The sequence below is a fragment of the Mustelus asterias genome, chromosome 7 (genome assembly GCF_964213995.1).
Source record: "Mustelus asterias chromosome 7, sMusAst1.hap1.1, whole genome shotgun sequence".
NCBI classification, from domain to species: Eukaryota; Metazoa; Chordata; class Chondrichthyes; order Carcharhiniformes; family Triakidae; genus Mustelus; species Mustelus asterias.
In genome coordinates, this window is record NC_135807.1 from 83428342 (window position 1) to 83451742 (window position 23401).

At 43.0% G+C, this 23401-nt stretch overlaps 1 protein-coding gene across 1 annotated transcript in view; it reads left to right on the forward strand.

Moving 5' to 3' along the window:
- LOC144496130 (uncharacterized) overlaps positions 1–23401 on the forward strand; it is a 92727-nt gene that overhangs the window by 38258 nt on the left and 31068 nt on the right. Inside the window, exons 3-6 of the mRNA XM_078217114.1 lie at positions 492–601; positions 8730–8804; positions 15940–16033; positions 16426–16496. Of these exons, the coding sequence (XP_078073240.1) occupies positions 492–601; positions 8730–8804; positions 15940–16033; positions 16426–16496 (350 nt within the window). The remainder of the gene's footprint in view (positions 1–491; positions 602–8729; positions 8805–15939; positions 16034–16425; positions 16497–23401) is intronic.

Sequence of the window (23401 nt, forward strand, 5' to 3'; positions counted from 1 at the left end):
CCAAAGTTTCAAAAATGTACAGGAAGTGTACCCTGGATTATTCTTTAATGACTGTTGTAGCTTACATTTATAGTGAACTTTAGTCAAGAACAAAACAAGACTCGTCAAGATGAAATATATCGGCACATTTAGGATCAATCTTGGAAAGTGATAGGCAGTTAAAATCTTTTCCTACCTAGTTTATAGGAACCACATATGTTGGAAGAATGAAGACTACTATACCGAAAATGTTGAATGCTCTGTAACTTTATGCATATAGCTAATTAATTTAACGTAGAAAACATATTGGCGTCAATAGTCCTGATCTAGAATACATTGAAATATGGGGAATTGTTAGCAGTTGAATTAAAGTTCTCAACTAGGAAATTGAGATGATACAGTTGTCATTGGGGAGATAAATGGGAAAAGTTTAAATGCTATACTAGGAACTGCTTAACTTTGAGATCTGCTTCATTTTAAGATTTGTCTCTCTCTTTGATCTACACCCACAGTTGCAAGCTCAGAAAGAGGTTCTGGAAGCTGTGCATAGAGATAACAATCGATTCCATGAGGAAAATGAGTTAATGGTCTTAAATGTGAATAAGTGGATCTCAGAACAAGGGTGAGTACATTTTATTGTTGATTAATCATATGATGATGGAATCTTACAGCTCAGAGGAGGAGATTGATGGGCAACACAGTGGTTAGCGCTGCTGCCTCACAGCGCCAGGGACCTGGGTTCAATTCCAGCCTCGGGTCAATGTCTATGTGTAGTTTGCACGTTTTCCCCGTGTCTGTGTGGGTTTTCTCCAGGTGCTCCGATTTCCTCTACTCCAGAGATGTGCGGGTTAGGTGAATTGGCCATGCTAAGTTGCCTCTTAGTGTCAGGGGGATTAGCTAGGTAAATACTTGGGGTTATGGGGATAGGGCCTGGGTGAGATTGCTGTCAGCTCAATGGGCGTCTGCACTGTAGGGATTCTATGAAATGATATTTGTCTCAACATGTGTATTTTTTGAAAGAGCTTTCCACATAGTCCCACTCCCTAAAGTGTTGGCACAGTGGTTAGCACTGCTGTCTCACAGCGCCAGGGACCGGGATTCGATTCCCGGCTTGCGTCACTGTCTGTGTGGAGTTTGTACATTCTTCCCGTGTCAGCGTGGGTTTCCTGCAGGTGCTCCGGTTTCCTCCCACAGTCCGAAAGACGTGCTAGTTAGGTACATTGGCCATGCTAAATTCTCCCTCAGTGTACCCAAACAGGCACTGGAGTGTGGCAACTGGAGAATTTTCACAGTAACTTTGTTACAGTGTTAATGTCAGCCTGCTTGTGACACTAATAAATAAACTTCAAACTTTCCCTGCCCATCTCCACAGCCCTGCACAATTTTGCTTTTCTAGTATATATATCCAACTCCCTTTTGGAAGTTGCAACTGAATCTGCTTCCACCACCCCTTTTTCAGGCAATACACGCGAGATCATCTGCATTTAAAAAATTCTCATCTTCCCTGCCTGTTTCTTTTGCCAATTATATTAAACTTGAGTTATCTGATTATCAATATGTCTGCCAGTGGAAACAGTTCCTCCTGAACTACCCAATTCAAAAACCTTTACACTTAAATCTACTACTTGTACTCACACTCGCATGGGCTATTCTGACCATCGTAGTCTACTACTTGTCTACTACTAATTTTGTCTACTACATAATCTACTACTTGTACTCACACTCACATGGGCTATTCTGACCATCATAGTTATTGCAATGCTTATGTTCTGCAGGCGTTGTTTATTTAAATCTTGGTGTATAACATCCAAGCCTCTTCTAAAGACTACTTTGGATGTGACTGTTTAAATGGGAAGCTGTGTTGGTGTAACTCTTTAACTGATCATTTAATTAGAATGTTATTGTATATTTATTTGTGAGATTTGCAGTATGTTTTCATGCATCATTTAATGTGGGTGAATTGTTTCTCTTTATTTCGCATGGAAACTAATTAAGATTGTGAAAATAGATTAATCCTTCTGCAATTTGTAAATATTCAGCACAGGTAGTCCAATTTCTGTTTATTACATTTTCTTTGATTGTTTTAAAATGTTAATGCAGAAAGAACTTGCATATATATATATATATATATATATAGCACCTTTCAAGTAGCACAGCATTATATTCCCAAATAATTAATTTATAAAGTGTAGTCAGTGCTGATATGTAGAAAAACATGGCAGCCAAAATGTACACACAAGGTCCCACAAAGAACAGTTCATTAGAATCATAGAATCCCTACAGTGCAGAAGGAGGCCACGTCCCATCGAGCCCACACCAACAACAATCCCTATCCCCGCAACCCCCTGCTAGTCCCCCTGACCCCAAGGGACAATTTAGCACAGCCAATCCACCTAACCTAATTAATCCACTTTTGATGGTGTAAATTGAGGAAGGTATGATGGCCAAGACACCAGGAGACTATCTTCCTCTTCCTATGTGCAATGGAACCTTTAAATCCACCTTAAAGGACATGATTTAAAATCTTATCCAGAAGATGTCACCTCCAAAATGCAGCACTCACTCAGTCTACACTGATATGTCAACTGAGATTCTTCTTTATCTTGAATTCCCAGCCCAAGGGAAGGTCCAGCCCACAATCTCCACCATAGGACAAAGAGGCAGGTTCCAAAGCCTCCCCAGCCAGAACTGAGATCGAAAGCTCTGTTGATGGCACCAATTTGATCCATGTTGGCTGTTGCAAGGAGGAAAAGGGCTGGCAAGCTATTCCATTCTTCGCTCCCCTCGAAAGACAAGATGAAGCTTTGGAGTTTAAATCCGTCTTTATTTCAAGCTATAGCAGGGAAACCTATTACCATGCATGTGGCATACAGATTTCCCGAACAAAGGAATACAATGACAATTATACCTTCTGGCTCATCTGTAAGTAATTAACATACAACAATCAAAATTGTACATTCATTCAAAAGTAACCAATATCCAGTCCCAATTGATAATTCTGGTTACTTCATTTGTTTCCCACAGAAGTGACTAGCCAATTACAACAACTCTATACTTGCCTAATTACAATATCCAATTATTAACATTGCACATACACATAGCTACATTATCAAAAAAGCACAGGTCTTAAGGTCCTTGACTTTCTGACATCCTGGGTAGTAATTTGTAACTTTTATCAAAATACACAGCATTCTTGGCCTGTTATTTGAAGCAGTGATTCTTGTAGTTGCAGCCTTCTTTTGTCTATCAATGCCCTTTGTTTTTGCACTTTGCCTTGCAGCTCAAGCAGTTTTCCCAATATTTGCTTCATTGAATGATTTTTAACCCTTTCAGTCCTCCCTATTGGCCTTTGGTTGTATCCAAAAGGACCAATTTGGTGTTGAAAATACCTCTCCAAATCCTTCAGATGACCAGTCATCCTAAACTGCCCTGCTATAATGATCAGCCCCTACTTTTCCCAGCTTTCCTGGTTTGAGTAGGACTAGTGATGTATTTTCCAACTTAACTATAGTTGTGGTTCCTGGTGATTGTCGTCGGCAACAATCTAACACATTGCCCATATAGCATTAATCCTGTGGCTATAGTCATTCTCATCCTTAAAATCTCCCACCAGTTGATCAATCTGCCATCTGGATTGTATTAGTTTGGTGGCTGAGCGGGTGGTTAGGTCTACCTTGCGTCCCCTGAGACTCCAACACAACCTGTGGACCTCAGTGGCCTCCTGCAGAACCCTTCTGGCCACTTTCCCTGGAGTATTATCAGTATACAATGAGTCATCCCACCAGGCACAAAATACACCCCATAATTCTCCCTGGCAGGTGGAAGCTGCCCACTGTTATTGCAGATGAGACACGACCTCCCCTTCGCAAAATCATGCTCCTTTATTCTTCCTACCAAAGCGCATAACTTCACATTTTCCTACATTATATTCTATCTGCCAAGTTTTTGCCCACTCACTTAACCTGTCTTTATCCTTTTGTAGACTCTTTGTGTCATCCTCAACACTTGCCTTCCACCTATTTTTGTGTCATCCACAAACTTGGCAATAGTACATTCACTTTCCTTGTCCAAGTCATTAATTGTAAATACTTGTAACACCAGCACTGATCCACGTGGCACTCCACTAGTTATAGGTTGCCATCCTGAAAATGGCTTCTTATTCCAATTCTCTGTCTTCTATCAGTTATGATGTAGAGATGCCGGCGTTGGACTGGGGTAAACACAGTAAGAAGTCTCACAACACCAGGTTAAAGTCCAACTGATTTATTTGGTAGCAAAAGCCACTAGCTTTCGGATCGCTGCTCCTTCTTCAGGTAAGTGGGAGTTCTGTTCACAAACAGGGCATATAAAGACACAAACTCAATTTACAAAACAATGGTTGGAATGCGAGTCTTTACAAGTAATCAAGTCTTAAAGGTACAGACAATGTGAGTGGAGAGAGGGTTAAGCACAGGTTAAAGAGGTATGTATTGTCTCCAGCCAGGACAGTTAGTGAGATTTTGCAAGCCCAGGCAAGTCATGGGGGTTACAGATAGTGTGACATGAACCCAAGATCCCGGTTGTGGCTGTCCTCGTGTGCGGAACTTGGCTACCAATCTCTGCTCAGCGACTCTGCGTTGTCGTGGAACCACACAACCCTGCCACAGCAATCTCTGCAAGACGTGCCGGATCATCGACACGGATGCCATCATCTCACGTGAGAACACCATCCACCAGGTACACGGTACGTACTCTTGTAACTCGGCCAACGTTGTCTGCCTGATACGCTGCAGGAAAGGATGTCCCGAGGCACGGTACATTGGGGAAACCATGCAAACGCTACGACAACGGATGAATGAACACCGCTCGACAATCACCAGGCAAAGAGTGTTCTCTTCCTGTTGGGGAACACTTCAGCGGTCACGGGCATTCGGCCTCTGATCTTCGGGTAAGTGTTCTTCAAGGCAGCCTTCACGACACACAACAGCGCAGAGTCGCTGAGCAGAGACTGATAGCCAAGTTCCGCACACATGAGGACGGCCTCAACCGGGCCTTGGGTTCATGTCACACTATCTGTAACCCCCATGACTTGCCTGGGCTTGCAAAATCTCACTAACTGAGCTGGCTGGAGACAATACACATCTCTTTAACCTGTGCTTAACCCTCTCTCCACTCACATTGTCTGTACCTTTAAGACTTGATTACCTGTAAAGACTCGCATTCCAACCATTATTTTGTAAATTGAGTATGTGTCTTTATATGCCCTGTTTGTAAACAGAACTCCCACTTACCTGACGAAGGAGCAGTGCTCCGAAAGCTAGTGGCTTTTGCTACCAAATAAACCTGTTGGAATTTAACCTGGTGTTGTGAGACTTCTTACTGTTTCTATCAGTTAGCCAATCATCTATCTATGCTAATATACTACCCCTAACACCATGGGTTCTTATCTTATTAAGTAGCCTTTTGTGCAGTACCTTATCTCCCCCTTTTCAAATCCATCATGAAAATCTCCAGTACTGCTTCTATGAACCTGCTGTCTCATTGTTCCAGCCTCTTCATTCTCAGAAAGCCTTTCCCAACCACGTCCAGCACCTGCTATAGCCAGAGTGCAGCTCCCATTTAAAAAAATACAAGCTGGTTTTGAGAACTACAAGCTAACTTTAATTGGTGCTAACCTCACACAAACTTGGGCTCCTCATGTGACTGCAACCATCCAGCACTGAATTTGGTGCAGGGTTGAACACAACAATCAGGACAATCAGCAGACAAAACAAAGTTTATGTGTCATTTGCATTATTTCCTTCGGGAATGGGGTAATCATTCATCCTGAACCCTGTTTTCTCTAACAAAGGTGACATAACCACTAAAATGTCTGTTTTATGTTAAAATAATAAATGAAAGCAATTTTGGCATTGAAAAATATATTTGAAATCACATTAAATGGAATCTGATTATATCTACTGAAGGTTTATGATTATTAGCTGAAATTCTTAATTGGATCATTGATATAGAATCGCACTGAACTTAGAATGAGTTAAGTCAGCCCATTATGACTGTGCAGCTCTAACTTTTCTCCCCATAGGCCTGCAAAATTTTCCTTTACCAACCTTTACCAAGTATATCCGGTACCTTTCTGAAAGTTACTACTGAATTTGCTTCCACCACCTTTTCATCAAGAGCATTCCAGATCATTATATCTGACTGAGTAAATCAAATTCTCCTCACTTAACTAGATTCACTAGATTTTTTTGCTAATTATCTTAAACCCATGTTCTCTGCTCACTGACCCTCCTGGCACTGGAAATGGTTTCTCTCTACCTAGTCTCATCAAAATTCCTCATAATTTTGAACACCTATATCAAGTCTCTTTTTGACTCTCTCTGCTCTATGGAAAACAATCCCAGCTTTATTAATCTCCTGACATAAATGAAGTCTCTTATTCCTGGTACCATTCTGGTAAATCTCCTCTGCACGTTCTCCAAGGCCTTGACCTCCATCCTACATTCTGGGGCCCAGAATTGGAAACAATACTCTAGCTGAGACCTTGTCAGTGATTTATAAAGATTTATCATAAGTCCCTTACTTTGTACTCTATAATATATATGTATTTTATATATATATATATATATATATATATATATATAAAGGCAAGGATCCTGCCTGTTATTTTAAAAGTCTTAACTTGTTCTGCCACCTTCAAAAATGTAGTAGAATTCCTGCACATTAGAGATTTGAACCATGCTTCCAAGAGTACTTGGTAAAAATGGCCATGATTTTCACTTCTTGAGAATAAGACCCTTGCCATCACAACTGCATCATGAACAAATCAATTGATATCCTTGCATATTTGTGGCATTGCTCATAAATGGTAATCCTTTTCCCCTCACTGAGCTCTCCCCATCCGATCTGCCCATCAGATCCAATCAGCTGGCTCAGATGGTCATAAAGGATCCGATGACAGTATTCAAAGGTGCAGTCTCCTGATCAACATTGACCTTTCAGCCAACTGACCAAAAAACATAGTTCAAACAGATTATTCTTCTCATTAGTGTTTGCAGGGTCTTGTTACGTGCAAATCAGTTGTCATATTTGTGTTTAAATAGCCACCCTTTAAAAGTAATTAGCGGGCTGCAGAATATTTTGGGACATCCTAATGTAAAATATGCTAGGTAAATGCAAATTCTTAATTAGTATCAAGAGCAAAAAGAAATAAGGAACAGTTTAAAATTGACAAAGAAATGTAGGAATGAAGTGGTCACTTTGCACAGCTCTGCACAGCTTTGGACACCAGAGAAAAGTTGCATTCGTATCTGAGCTATATCACCAACCCAGCACTCAACAGCTCAAGGATGAGGCCATACTTTGGAGGCCAGTGCCCAACTCCTGCACCCACTCGGTAGTCTCCATGAGAGTCTCCCTTCTCTCAATGAAAGAGATCATGCGCTCATAAGTCAGAGATATGATGCCACTCATGGCACTGATGGACTCCATTATCCACACAAGCTAACTGCTTTTGGGGACTTCAACAGAAATCCAAACATTACATGCTGTTGCTCTAGTAGACTCCCAAGGTTAGCCATTAGTCAAAAGCTGAGCATCGTTGGGTCTGTCCTCAATCCTCCAATGGGGACTGGACACAGCTGTCACTGCCTCCGACATCTGTTTCTGCCTCCGACATCTGTTTCTGCCCATCTGTACCATGCTCATGTGATGATGCCATCTTTTCTGACCATAAGAACATAAGAAATAGGAGCAGGAGTAGGCCATCTAGCCCCTCAAACCTGCTCCGCCATTCAATAAGATCATGGCTGATCTGATAGTGGGTTCAGTTCCACTTACCCGCCCGCTCCTCATAACCCTTAATCCCGTTAATGGTTAAAAATCTATCTATGACTTATTGATCAGAAATCTATCTACCTGTGACTTAAACACATTTAACGAGGTAGCCTCTACTTCATTGGACGGAGAATTCCAAAGATTCACTACCCTCTGGGAGAAGAAGTTCCTCGTCAACTCTGTTCTAAATTGACTCCCCCGTATTTTGAGACTATGCCCCCTAGTTCTTGTTTCCATTATAAGTGGAAATAACCTCGCTGCTTCTACCCTGTCTAGCCCCTTCATTAGCTTATATGTCTCTATAAGATCTCCCCTCAACCTTCTAAACTCCAATGAGTACAGGCCCAGTCTACTCAATCTCTCCTCATAAGCTAACCCCCTCATCTCTGGAATCAACCTGGTGAACCTTCTCTGTACCCCCTCCAAAGCTAATATATCCTTTCTTAAATAAGGGGACCAAAATTGTACTCTAGGTGCGGCGTCACCAGTAGCCTGTACAGTTGCAGCATGACCTCCCTGCTTTTATACTCCATCCCTCTCGCGATAAAGGCCAACATTCCTTTTGCCTTCTTGATTACCTGCTGCACCTGCAAACTGAGTTTTTGTGATTCATGCACAAGAACCCCCAGGTCCCTCTGCTTCAGTGTCCACCAATGTGAAAGTAAGAAAGATTTCCATTGTTCAGACGAAACCTGATCACACAATAAAAAAAATACTCCTTAAAAGCATTAACATTTTTATCTGAATTTGAAACAAAAAAATCTTTAAATTGTCAGCTATACGACAGAATACTTTTAGCTTTTTGTACAATCACACTGGTCATTCTTACAGAAAACAAGTTTTAAAAATTCTGTTTTGTTCCATTCATCAGTAATACAGATTTATGCTATCCTTTGGTAATTATAGAATAATATTATATATTTTACTCTTTATAGGATTGCAAATGAAACTTTGGGAACAAAAATCAAAGAACAAAACCAACTTGTCTCCCACTTAACTGCGGATAAGATGTAAGCAACCAAATACTTCTGCAAATAACAAAATCTGTAGAGTGTATAATATATTCCTCCTAGTTGGAAAGTAATTAGTACAAGTTAAATATTACAAGTGAAGGTAAAAAAGGATATGCAAACATGTGGTTAAAATAGCTTATTTAATGGTGTTTTAGAAATATCGTTACATATGTTTAAATTATCCAATGCTTAAAATACAAAGAAATGCACTGAAAATATTTTGTAGCCTGGCTACTGTGCTGGTTAGATTGAAGGTTGTATTTAAGACCCGTAATATGTAAATCCAGGAGTGATTAGATTCCTGAACCAGATGTTCTGCTGATAAGTATGTTGTTTATTTCTCAATTAAACTGGCAAGGAGAATTAGGAAACTTATTTAAACATCATTAACTGAAGTACTTGAAAATTACGAGTTACATTTCCACTGGAAAGAAGGAAATTTGGTATGAATTCAGTCCCCTGAGGAATGTCATAATCTAAAGGCTCCATTTCTGATTCATGTAAGAATGAAAGTTCATCTGAATGTGATATGTCACTATGTTTTAAGAGTCAATCCAGACATTTTCTATCACCACAGTTTCTCACCCAAAATGAGCAGTACAATGTGACATTATGAGGTAAAAAAGAAGGCCTCTTTCAACAAATTAGGCAAGCTGTCCATCACCTGTCACACCACCACAGGCAGCTTGCCCATTACAACTTTTGAATTTTGCTTTTTTTTTGCCTTGCCGTCAGCAATCCTCAAGTAATTGCTAGGCTGGGGGAATTGTGGCATGGAAGACAATTGTGGCTGGCAAGAGTGCTGTGGAAGCCCTGGCTCCAAAGGAATCCTTGAAAGAAAATTAAATCTGTTTTTCCTTGATAGCCAAGTCCTAGGCCCCATTTACAACTGGAGAACTGAGGGAAGGTGGCTCAGTATCTGCTCTGCTCAGGAAATAATGTGGAGATTCCGGCGTTGGACTGGGGTAAACACAGTAAGAAGTTTAACAACACCAGGTTAAAGTCCAACAGGTTTATTTGGTAGCCACAGCCACAAGCTTTTGTGGATACTCACCTGAGGAAGGGGCTTAAGGCTCCGAAAGCTTGTGGCTTTTGCTACCAAGTAAACCTGTTGGACTTTAACCTGGTGCTGTTAAACTTCTTACTGCTCAGGAAAGTCAGCTTCTCAGAGGGGACCTAAAGCAAGTATTAGATTCCCCATTAGAATGTGCAAGGGGCCGAATGTCAGTTTTAGGTGACCGACCATTCAAGCCCCATATAGTATGAACATTTTTCAGTCATCCTTGAAACACAGTGCATCATACTGTGGAATTGGTCATGTTTGCATCCATTTTCCATCTAACTCTATGTCATCAGATCATACACTTGTTAATTGCAAATCTTCCTCCAAATTTCTTCAGAAGTAGGCTCTCAGAAGCAACATAAATGCTTTTGAATGTAACCAAGAGTAATCAAAACTAATGAACTAGAGGGCAGAGTCTTGCATCATTGATCTATTATGTGGCACCTTATCAAAGGCCTTTTTGAAATCTAGATAAATGACATCACCTATATTACCTGTATCTAGTCTCTCTAATAGATCTTGAAAGTATTCAATGATATTGGTCAAGGAAGACATTTCCTTTGAAAATCCACCCTGACTACTCATTATTATATTATTGGTATTCCATTATTTTTCCGACCATTGAGTTTAACCTATTGGGCTGCAGTTCCCTGGTCATTTTCTATCACTATTTTTAAATATAGATATGACATTAGTTAACCTCCAGCCCCTTGGTACTACACCATTTTTTAACAAATTACTAAATATGTGTAGCTTCTTTTAAAATACACAGATAATATCCATTCATAACAGGGTTTTTTAAATCCTTTTTGAGTTTAATTAATTTATTTAATATTTCTCTTTCTATTTTGAGTATAGTTATAACCTTGGACAACCGGCAGATCATATCAAATAGCACATCCCTTCAGTTGTACGCAACCAGCCCGTGCTTGCAAAACTCAAAATATAGGGCCCGATTTTACCATTGCGCCACACCCATTTTCGGGCAAGAAAACATGGCAAAGTCGGGTGAGAAGCCATTAACGCGATCTGCACCCGCGTCCGCGTAGATTGCCACTTTACCGAAACCCGGGAATGGCGGCGATTCGATTCGCGCCCAAAGCGGGCGCAACGGCGATTTAAATGCATTTGCATGCATTTAAATTGAATTAATGAACTGCCCGCCCAACCTTATCAGCATTTCCCCCTTTACCACCGCGTTTGCCAATCCGGAACCACGCCATAATGGACCTGCTAAACGAGAGTCTGAATCGGGCGCTCCAGCTGCTGAAGAGCGCGTTCCGAGCTTCCAACGGCTCTCTGACTCACATCAATGGTGGGGGGGAGGAGGGAGGCGGGTCAGATCTTCTCTGGTTGGGGGAGAGAGGGGAGTGAGGCCAGATGGTTGTCTGGTGGGGGGGGTGGGGGAGGAGAAGGCGGGTCAGATGTATCTCTGGCGGGAGAGGGGGAGGGCTGATCGTTGTCTGGTGGGGAGGGAGAAGGAGGTGAGTCAGATGTTCCTCGGGGGGGGGGGTGAGTGAGGCCAGACCATTCTCTGGGGGCTGGGGGGAGGATGAGTAAGGCTAGATCGTTGTCGGGGGGGGGGGCGGCGGGGGGAGGGCGGCTGGTGAGTGAGGCCAGACCATTCTCTGGTGGGGGGGGGATGAGTGAGGCCAGATCGTTGTCGGGGTAGGTGGGTGAGTGAGGCCAGACCATTCTCTGGGGGGGATGAGTGAGGCCAGAGGGGGGGGAGAGGAGGGAGACGGGTAAGATGTATCTCAGGTGGGGGGGTGGCAGATGGATCTCTGGCGGGGGGGGGGCAGATGGATCTCTGTGGGGGGGGCAGACGGATCTGTGGTGGGGGGGGCAGATATATCTCTGGTGGAGGCGCAGGGGGAGCTGGGGGGTCCGCTGCCACTCTGCGGACGATCGGTGAGGGGGGCAGGGGTGGCGATTGTCCTGGGTAGTGGGGGGGGGTGAATAAGGGGGACTGCGGTGTGTGTGGGTAGTGGGGGGAGGGTGGATAAGGGGGACAGTGATGTGTGTGGATAGTGGGGGGGTGGATAAGGGGGACAGTGATGTGTGTGGGTAGTGGGGGAGGGGTGGATAAGGGGGACAGTGATGTGTGTGTGCACCATCGCTCCCGCTTGTCATTCCCGAGCCGCTTTCTCCGCTTTCTGCGGCCCGGGAGCGATCTGACACGGGCGCGCTTTTTCAAGTTTTTTTTCTAACTGCGCATGCGCAGTTCAGAGCTCTGATCGTTTCGGCCGCGCTAAACCCCACCCACAGCGCGAATGGGACTGGAGATGGCTGAGTGCGTATGGGGGCGCCTGAAAGCAGGTTTCTAAGTCGGATCTGCATTACGCCCAGATTCAGCACTTAGAATGAAAATGGTAAAATCGAGCCCAGAGTGTCCAACATTACATTTGATTCTGCAATTGAACAGCCCTGGTTGTGCTAAGAATTATTAGCTCAACTGATAATTTAAGATTATCAACTGATAATTTAAGATTATCAGTTGAGCTAGCAGTGTGGCTCACTTATTTGTGCTAGAAGCTACATATATTCACACACATACGGCCCTGTCCTTTGCAGACAGAAGGAGCATGTTCATGTTTTGTACCTTTTTCAATGCCTTGACCCATCAGAGTCGGCCTGCGTTGTCTGAATTTGAACAAAAGCTTAGCAGTTAACTATTCCCTGGTGCATTCTCCAAAGAGACAGCTCAACCAATCAGAGTGCATTTGCCAATAAACCAGCACACACTTTTCATGCAGTATAAAAATTGTTGTTCCCTTCAGAATTGGTATTCTTGCAAATCTATCCTGATGAGGGCAAGATGAAAAACTTCAACAGCATGTCACTTTTTTTCAGCACCACTCAAATCGTGTACTACCAAACAACAGCTAGAGAAGTCTTGCTACAACTCTACAGGTTTTTGATGAGACCATGCCCAAAGAAGTTTGTAGAATTTTGGTCTCCATGTTAAGAGAGAGATTTCTTTTATATTTCTTTTTCTTTCATCGGATGTGGGTGTTGCTCACTATGCCAGCATTTATTGCGCATCCCTAATTTGCCTTGTGAAAGTGGGGGTGAGCTGCCTTCTTGAACTGCCACAGTCCATGAGGTGTCGGTCCACCCATCGTACTGTCAGCAAGGGATGTACTTGCATTGGAGGCAGTTCAGCGCAGATTCACCAGGTACATCCCTGGGATAAAAGGGTTGTCTTTTGAGGAAAGGCTGAGAAGGGGAACATACTCTCAGCATCTACCCTGTAGGCCCTGGAAGAATTTTAAATATTTCAGTGAGATCATCTTTCAATCAAGTGACTTTTCTCTGAACTGCCTCTAGTATTTCCTGTTAGTTAGCCAATCCTCTATCTATGCTGATATATTACCCCCAAACCTTGAGCTCTTAACTAAGCCTGGTCCGACACCAACTACATATTCAGAGAGTGGTAACCTTTACAGTTGATGAACATCTTAGCATTTAGATACAGTTCACGCAAAGTGTGCAGCCGATGGCTCCCTGGGCCATGGGAAGCCATGGGACATGTGCTTTACCTGCTTCTCTCTGATCAGAAAAACCACAATGAAGTCCCCTCTCCTGGCATAAAGAGCGTTTCTTGCCACTCTGATGCAGCAGTGGATGGCAAATTGCAAGATGTTACAGATATAGCCTGCTTCAGCATGGAAGGATCCCAATGCAAAGAACTCCATGGCCACAGTCACCTTCACAGCCTCTGCAGCTGCACCATTGGTCTGAACTGAGATTAGAAGTCTCATTGCAAGATGTGGCAAAGCTCTGTCAGCATCCTTCATAAAATGCAAATAGTGCGCATATTTCTCCTGGCTTAGGTTGAGGTAAGAGAAATGCTCCTGCAAGATCTTAGCTCTCCACTTATAAGAGATCCCTTCCCCTCCTTTTCCCTTTTCCCTCTGCAAACAGCTTTGCCTTGTTTCTGTTTAATCTCATTCCAATGTGCAGACCAGATGGTAACTATAGCACCCATGACTAGGCGCAACATGTCTGACCAAAACCCTCCAAATCAGAATCCAAGCCTTCTGCACTTGCAGCACCACTGCCTATCAACTTCACCAACTTTGGAATCCACCAAGCAATTCTACAAACTCAAACAGAGGAAGCAGATATTAATCAGCAACTAACCAACAAGTTGTTGATAAGCTCTTTCAGTAGCTCTGGTGGGTGATCCTTCCTGCTGCTGAACACACGTTCAGCTGTTTGACATATTGTTTGCTGAAATTGATGTCCATTTTATTTTCCCAAGTTCTATTCTTAACTCCTCAAAATTCACTTTTCTACAAATTATTACCTTGATTTGTGTCCAGCTCATACTTCCTCAATTATTATATAAAAGCATTTAATATTACGATCACAATTGCCTAAATGTTCCCCAACTTTTACTTCTCTTATCTGGTGTGGTTCATTCTCCATTATTAGATTCAAACCTGCTGTGTTAGAAGGAAGTCCTGTACACATTATAGGAATTCCATTCCCTTATCTGTTTTACCTACCTCTTCTTATCAATTAATTTTGTGCTAGGTGAAATTCCCCATGATCATTATTCTCTATTTTGACTTTTTCCTAATGTGTTCGTAGAATCATAGAATCCCTCCAGTGCAGAGGGAGGCCATTTGGCCCATCAAGTCTGTATCAACTCTCCAACATCTTACCCAGGCCCTAACACCATGTATTTACCCTACTAATCCTTCTAAACCACATTTCTTGGGACACTAAGGGGCAATTTACTATGGCCAATCCACTTAACCTGCATATCTTTGGACTATGGGAAGAAACCCCAGAGCACCCAGAGGAAACCCACGCATACATACGGAAAACATGCAAACTTCACACAGACAGTCACCCAAGGCTGGAATTGAACTGGGTCCCTGGCGCTGTGAAACAGCAGTGCTAAGCACTTGCCACTGTGCTGCTTATTGGCATATTTATTCCTCCACTTCCCTTCCGTTAATAGGTGATATGTAGAGTACACCGACCAGGTGCTGATTTGCTTTAATTTCGCATTTTCTTATAATTTAAAGCCCAGTAGAGTTAAATCTCTTGAGGGTTTTGACATTTCCAGTGAGCTTTGACAGTTCCAATGAGCTTATACACTTTTTGCCAACAATCATGTCTACTTTTAACAATCACGAAGGCAAATGACCTACCCCAAAGGATGCCTTGCCTCTTCCAAGGAACACCCTATCTCTCTTAAATGAGTCCCGGGATCATATCCAAAGGGGTACTTTACCTCTGCAAATGAATTCACAATTTTCGGACTTGCTCCTAGTCAGTCTGATCTGCACATTTTGGTTTCCGACACCTACCAAAATAATGCATGAGTGGAGTCGCTATGTATTTATATTGGTAGCTGCCTCTATGACCTACAAATGTGTGATTTGTAAACCATATCCATTCCCATCACCACTTCCTCTCCGCCCAAAAATGGTCTGGTCAGGACTTCTGGATTCAGGCCTCTTCTGGCATTTTTACGCAGATCAGGTTTCAGGCCTTGGTCTGTATTTATTTATAGGTAAGTGCCTTTTCGACTGTTCTAGTGTCTTATTTGTTTGTTATTTACACAATAACTTGGACTATATGCTTAAACACTGAACAAAATGTCGAATACTTACTGCCTTACACAAAACACTACGTGTTAAAGGCAAAATAATGCACCTCTCCTCACTCTGCACTAACTCCCTTCTCTCACAAATTCTAAATACCCACTCTGTTCATGATCATCTCAATTAATGTTCCTATCTGTGATTAAGTTCTCTGCTGCAGCTAACTGCAGGATTTCCCTGAAATTATTTGTCCTTTTGTATTGTATGTGCCCAGAACTGATGAGACTGGTTGTTTTCACTTTTGTAAGTTAATGCTATTCTTATAATAATAACTTTTTGGTAATTGAAATGGCATTTAGGCCTAAGGGTTCATTCATCAGATCAAAAGGGAAAGATTGAAGATGATGTAATTGATAGCTTCAGTGAAGATATGCTCCTGATTAAATCATTATGATGCAAGCATTTAAAACGACTACAGTTTCAAAATCAGAATGTTGTTTCACAGCCATTTACAAGAAACCGTTGAAGTTCTGAGTCAAGACTTGAAGAAAGTGAGAGCTGAGTTAGAAGAGAAGAAAAATGATACAGAACAAATACAGGTATGCACAGTAGATCCTATTTTCATTGTGTAGTTTCCTTATATATGGTAATACTTGCAACTGTTTTGCAGTACTTCATTAACCTATGTGTTTTTCATAATATGTTCAATCCTGTTCAAATTCATTGTCCAAAGCTGTGTGAGATTTTTGTAACTCCAGTGTATTATTTTTAACCTGACTAAACAGAGCTATCGCTTAACCAGTTCCAGTTGCAAGACATAGATGGTTCAGGAAATTCCATTTTTCCCCAAGTGCCTTAACAAAAATTGTTGTTTGAGAAATAAATATAACTGAACTTCTGTAACTACTGTCTTTGTTTCCCCTGATATGCATAGCACTTGATAAACTATGGTCATCTGAAAATTCAATGCATGCTACCTTCTATTGAACAGGCATTACAGAGTCATTCTGCCAATCAGCAGGTACTGCTCAATCAACTCCGAGGTCTTCTGGAAAATCAAGAGTAAGTAGCTCTATCATATCTGCAATTGAATATCTCCTACTGCATTTCAGCTGTTCATCTGAGATCCTTTTCATTGTATTCAATGAGTTTTAGCTTAGTTTCTGTGTTGAGGAAACCGCTTACATGAAGCAGGAAAATTGTATTTAATATTTCTAAAATATTATTACAACAGATTCAATCAAAGTCAGAATATTTGGAAGTGATTACATCCTTGTCTTAGACTACAGCATCACAATCTCCACCATAGGTAGGGCAAAGGGGCAGGTCTCAAATCCACTCAGTTGGAATGGGGATCAAACCCCTTGCTTTTAATATCAATCGGATCCACACAAGTTGTTCAGTCAAGAAGGAGTCCAAGTTGCTGTGGCAACATACACTTTTGCCTGAAGCTATGATTAGTGGTGTTAGAGGTTCCAGTTTCTTTCCATAACGTTGCTGACCAGAAATCTCTCCTGATGTTAACATTGGCATTTGTTGCAAGGATTTACAAGTTGATATTCAACCTCTTTGGCAGCATTATGAACACACCTTCCTTGGCGATCAGGTCCTAGGGTGGGATTTGAACGCAGATCTTCTGGCTTAGAGACAACGAAGCTACCACTGCAACTCAAGACCTGCTTCCCTCATACACTTTGAATAATAAGCTTGATTTCCAAGACTTTTGTGAAAATAACACTTTTATGTATTCAAGGCTTTGAAATAAAACATTAGAATATAGAAAATTGATGCATTTAAATTTAGAAATTCTGAAAACATTTACATGTGGCATTTGATTGACTTCAGAGAAGACATGAAAACTTTTTAAAATTCTAGGCAACATCAATACCTATGTTGCTTAAATTATTATATTATCTTTTGTTAAGGAAAAATCTTTCAGTGTAGCATCAAATAGAATTTTTAAAAGCCTTTCATTGTCGCACCCTTGGGCTGGAATTTTCAGGACTGTGAAAATAATCCAGATTGGGGCCATTCCAGGTCCTGACCCCACCGGTATCACGGTTACGCCTGTTGGGTAGATCTTCCTGGAAGTGGCAAATTAAGAAACTGCCTCTGGGAGCTCTGTCTAATTCTGGACAGTAGCTGGATTCCGGCAACCAATGCATTCTGTGGATATGGCCACTGACCTCTTTCAAAGTGTGAGTACTGCTGAGGGGCTAACAATAGCAGTGGCACAGCGCAATGGAGATGCCTTCAGTCGGAGAGGAGCAGCTGCCTTTGTGGCTAATACAGCAATGCAGAGACACCAATCTATGTGAAGCGACTGCAGTGGCATGCCTTCTGATTAAGGATATCTGAACATTGCCTTCATCGGCCGGGACATTGGGTTTAAAAATTGGCGAGTCATGTTGCAGCTTTATAGAACATTAGTTAGACCGCACTTGGAACATAGGCCGTGTTTCTCCCAAAAAAGTTCTAAGTGCTGAATTCGCGGGAAAACTGGTGCAAATCACGCCAGTTTTTTCAGTGCAACTTCACACTCAAATCTCCCACACTCTGTGCAATGCAGAGGTCACAATCGTGAATATAATTAAAAGCTCTGGGGCAGGGCCTATTCACGTTGGAGGCTGACTGTTCTGGGCCTCTGCGCATGCGCTGTGGCCCCTATCCATCATCCTCCCGATCGCTGGCTAGCCCGACACCCCCACTGCCCGATCGCAGGCCCCACGAGCATTCCCGGGCCAGCCCCAACCTTTCCCCCATGCCAGAGCACCCCAATCTCCAACCCCCCACACCCCGGCAGTGATGACCCACCACCCTCTGCTAGGCAAACCCCCCCCCAGGCTGACCTCCTCCCCCAGGCTGACCCCTTTGGCACTACCCATCATCCGATGGCCAATGTGCAGTGCCAAGGTGCCCCCTGGGCATGGACAGTTTTCCCCATGGGCAGTGCCAGGGGGCACAGGCTGGCACTGCCAGGTCATCCATGCCCAGGGGGTACCACCCCCGCTGCCCGAGCCCTGGGGGCCCTGATTGCCCCCTCTTCACTCCAGCGGAGTCATCCTGCTAGTTCCCCGAAAGTGGGGAGCTAGTCGGAACATTGCTGGAGTGGAATACTCCTGACGGGGTGGGAGATGCTAGCAGGCCCGGAGAATTCAGTCTGGGCCCGCTAATCATATTAAAATAAGGTGCACAGTACTTACCTAGCGTTCACGCCAGTTTCCAGCGTGGGGAGATGCATGCGCGGCCGAAACACATGCGAGAATCCTGCGAATCGGCCAACATGTGTTTCTCCCAGACCGCCGCATTAATTTTTTAGTGTGGCGGTCCGGGAGAATTGCCCCCATAGTGTTCAACTCTGGTCGCCACACTACCAGAAGGATGTGGAGGCTTTGGAGAGGTTCCTGAAAATATTTATCAGGATATTGCCTGGTATGGAGGGCATTAATAATGAGGAGAGATTGGAGAAACTTAGTTTATTCTCACTGGAACGACGGAGGTTGAGGGCCGATTTTGCTCTGAAGGACTTTTATTTTGATTTCCAAACCTATTTGATTCCTTCATCCACTGAATATGGAATAATGGTCAGCCCATGATGTATTATCTTGAGGTGCTTGTCAGGAAAGGCAACCAAAAAATTAACAGGGTCCAGTGTGAGTACCAAAGTTCCTTCCCCTCTGCAATTCACCTACATTATTGGAATTGATTTTTATTGACCTGTGCACACTTCTTTTAAATTTCTGAGGAACAATGGGAGTACTTAATGTCACTTCAACCCCTCAAAATTTGGAAATTATTGATCACCCTTCAACTTCCCATTAATGGGAATTTATGGCCCAGGGTCTGTACTCAGTGAATCAGTAGCTGGTAGGTATTGTTACCAATCTGATGCCCATCATTCAAAGTGAGCATCCCATCCCTCTCCCCAATGGATGAGCCAAGGTACAATTGGTTGAATTGATTTACTCTTTTGTTTGCAGAAGCCCATCACCATAAGTAAAAGAATTTGTATTAATATTAATAATACGCCACGTTGCTCAAAACCTCTCAAAGCAGTTTGCACACACGGGACCATTTTCTGAAATAGATTTACTGCTAAATGGACAAGCGTGGAAACCATTTTATACACAAGGTCACATAAACAGCACGGAGACAAATAATGCTTTTTGTAATGAGCAAGAGATGTTGGCAACTCGGAGAATTCCTCCTTCTTCTTCAAGTGGGATCTTTTATATCCTGGGAAGTCAACTCATGGTGGAAAATTCATTCACTTCTAGCAGCATTACACAGACTTGGATCAATTTGCTAAGAGTCAGCAATGCTGCAGACCGGCAGCAACAAGCAGCAGAAAGCATTACTGGAAGCGTTTTATAAGTCCCCTACTAGTTGTAGTGTCAGACAGAATATTAATCAGGAAATTAGAGGCGTATGTATCAATGGAGAGATGGCAGTGTAATGTTGTAATGCCACTGGGCTAGTAATTCAGGGGCCCAGGCAATACACTGGAGAGGTGTGTTCAAATCTCACCAATGTAGCTGGTGGAATTTGAATTCAATTGATAGATCTGGAATAAAAAGATAGTAGTAACAGTAACAATGATAAATATCATTGACTGTTGTAAAAACTCATCTGGTTCACTAATGTCCTTGCAAGTAGGAGATCTTAACTGCCTTCTAAAATGACCTTGCAAGCTATTCAATTCAAGAGCAGTTCGCAGGTGGGAAACAAATGCTGGACTTGCCAGCAATGCCTGCATCCCATGAAAGAATAAAAATATACAATGGTAATACAGCTATCATGAAGGAATTTAGTTTTCATATAAGTTGAGCAAGCCATATTAACAGTAATACTATGGAGGAAAAGTTCACAGAATGTATTCAAGATAGTTTTCTAGATCAGTATGACAAGAAATCAACTGGAGAACCTGCAGTTTTAGATATGGTGTTATGCAATAAGATAGGATTAATAATCTTGTAGTAAAGGACCTCTGGGGAAGAATGATTATACAATGATAGAATTTCATACTGATCTTGAGAGTGAATTAGTAAGCATGAAACTAGTGTCTTAAATCTGAACAAACTGAAGATATGAAGCCAAAAGAGAAAATCTCAGCAGGTCTGGCAACATCTGGACAGAAAAGAGCTGGCATTTCGAGTCCAGATGACTCTCTGTTAAAGCTAAAAGGCATAGAAAGTGGGAGATATTTATACTGCAGGGTGAGGGAATGAATGATGTGTCATAGCCACAAAGCCAAGTGGAAAGGCTGCCAATGGCAGTCCATAAAGAGAATAGAAGGTGTGAATGGCCAAATGGCAGAGCAGCTGAAATCAAAGGGTAAGCTGTGACATGTGAAGATGTGGGGGGAGGGGGAGAATGGGTGGGAGAGGTAAAATTGAGAAAAAGGGAGAGAAAAGGTAAGGAAAGGGGGATAAAATAGGGGAAAAGAGTGGGGAGGAAGAAAAATAAAGAAAGACAATAAAGAAGTAAAAGGTAGACAACTGTTAAAAAATTAAATGAAATGAAAACAAGGTGGGGTAGAGTTAATCATCTGAAGTTGTTGAATTCGATGTTGAGATCGGAAGGTTGTAATGTGCTTAGCCGGAAGATGAGATGCTGTTCCTCCAGTTTGTGTTGAGCTTCAATGGAACATTGCAGCAGGCCAAGGACAGACGTGTGTTAAAATGGCAAGCAACATGAAGGTCAGGGTCCTGATTGCGCACAGACCGAAGTGGCTCAGCAAAGCAAAGCTGATGATATGAAGAGCAAGTTGGCTGAGATAGATTGGGAAACTACACTTAAGAGATGTGATGATAGATAAGCATTAAATAATGCAACTAAAATACATTCCCGCAAGGAAATAAGACCTGTGGAAAAAGTAGTCCAACTGTAGCGAACAGGAGAAATGAAAAATATGGGGGTAGTAATGAATTAGAGGAAGGGGTTTATAATATTCCCATAAAAGTATTAAACCAGAGCAGTGGAAGGATTTTGGAATTCATGAAGGTTGGCCAAGAACTTGATAAAGGGAGTAATAAAGAATATGATATTAAACTAACAAGAGACGTAAAAGATTGTAAATGCTTTAATAGATATGTAACAGGAAGAAATTAGCAAAAGTAAACATGGGTCCCTTAAATTCATTGATGGGAAATGGTAGACGCATTAAAGAAATGCTTTCCATCTTTCTTGGTGATAGGCAGCAAAACAAAAATTACAGAAATAAAGGAGAACCAAAATGCAGTGAGAAAGATAAATTAATGTGTGTATGAAAGAGAAGAATGTGCGCATGAAAGAGTGAGAGAGTTGAATGTGTGTGTGAGTGTATGGGAGTGCGAGATAGCATGTGTGTGTGGGCGTGAGAGATTGCGTGTGGGAGTGAGAGATTGCGTGTGTGTGTGGGAGTGAGAGATTGCGTGTGGGGGTGAGTGAGAGATTGCGTGTGGGGGGAGTGAGAGATTGCGTGTGTGTGGGGGAGTGAGAGATTGCGTGTGTGTGGAGGAGTGAGAGATTGCGTGTGTGTGTGGGAGTGAGAGATTGCGTGTGTGTGGGGGAGTGAGAGATTGCGTGTGTGTGGGGGAGTGAGAGATTGCGTGTGTGTGGGGGAGTGAGAGATTGCGTGTGTGTGGGGGAGTGAGAGATTGCGTGTGTGTGGGGGAGTGAGAGATTGCGTGTGTGTGGAGGAGTGAGAGATTGCGTGTGTGTGTGGGAGTGAGAGATTGCGTGTGTGTGGGGGAGTGAGAGATTGCGTGTGTGTGGGGGAGTGAGAGATTGCGTGTGTGTGGGGGAGTGAGAGATTGCGTGTGTGTGGGGGAGTGAGAGATTGCGTGTGTGTGGGGGAGTGAGAGATTGCGTGTGTGTGGGGGAGTGAGAGATTGCGTGTGTGTGGGGGAGTGAGAGATTGCGTGTGTGTGGGGGAGTGAGAGATTGCGTGTGTGTGGGGGAGTGAGAGATTGCGTGTGTGGGGGGGAGTGAGAGATTGCGTGTGTGGGGGGGAGTGAGAGATTGCGTGTGTGGGGGGGAGTGAGAGATTGCGTGTGTGGGGGTGAGTGAGAGATTGCGTGTGTGGGGGGGAGTGAGAGATTGCGTGTGTTGGGGGAGTGAGAGATTGCGTGTGTGTGGGGGAGTGAGAGATTGCGTGTGTGTGGGGGAGTGAGAGATTGCGTGTGTTTGGGAGAGTGAGAGATTGTGTGTGTGGGGGGGAGTGAGAGATTGCGTGTGTGTGGGGAGTGAGAGATTGCGTGTGTGTGGGGGAGTGAGAGATTGCGTGTGTGGGAGGGAGTGAGAGATTGCGCGTGCACGCATGTGTAGGAGTGACAGTGCACGCACGCCTGTGTGTGTGTGGGAGTGAGAGAGTGTGAGTGTGTGCGGGAGTGAGAGATTGCGTGTGTGTGCGGGAGTGAGAGATTGCGCGTGCACGCATGTGTAGGAGTGACAGTGCACGCACGCCTGTGTGTGTGTGGGAGTGAGAGAGTGTGAGTGTGCGCGCATTTGTGGGAGTGAGAGGGTGTGCGTGTGTGGGAGTGAGAGATTGCATGTGTGGGGGTGAGAGATTGAATCCATTTGGGTGGAAATTAGAAATAGTAAGGAGAAAAAGTCACTGATTGGCGTCGTCTATAGGCCACCAAATGATAACATCATGATGGGGCGAGAAACAAAGAAATAACTGATGCATGTAAAAATGGTACAGCAATTATCATTGGGGATTTTAATCTACATATCAATTGGTCAAACCAGGTCAACCGGGATCTTGGGTTCATGTCACACTATCTGTAACCCCCACGACTTGGGCTTGCAAAATCTCACTAACTGTCCTGGCTGGAAACAATACACACCTCTTTAACCTGTGCTTGGCCCTGAGACTTGATTACCTGTAAAGACGCGCATTCCAACCATTATCTTGTAAATTAAGTTTGTAGCTACATATGCCCTGTTTGTGAACAGAACTTCCACTCACCTGATGAAGGGGC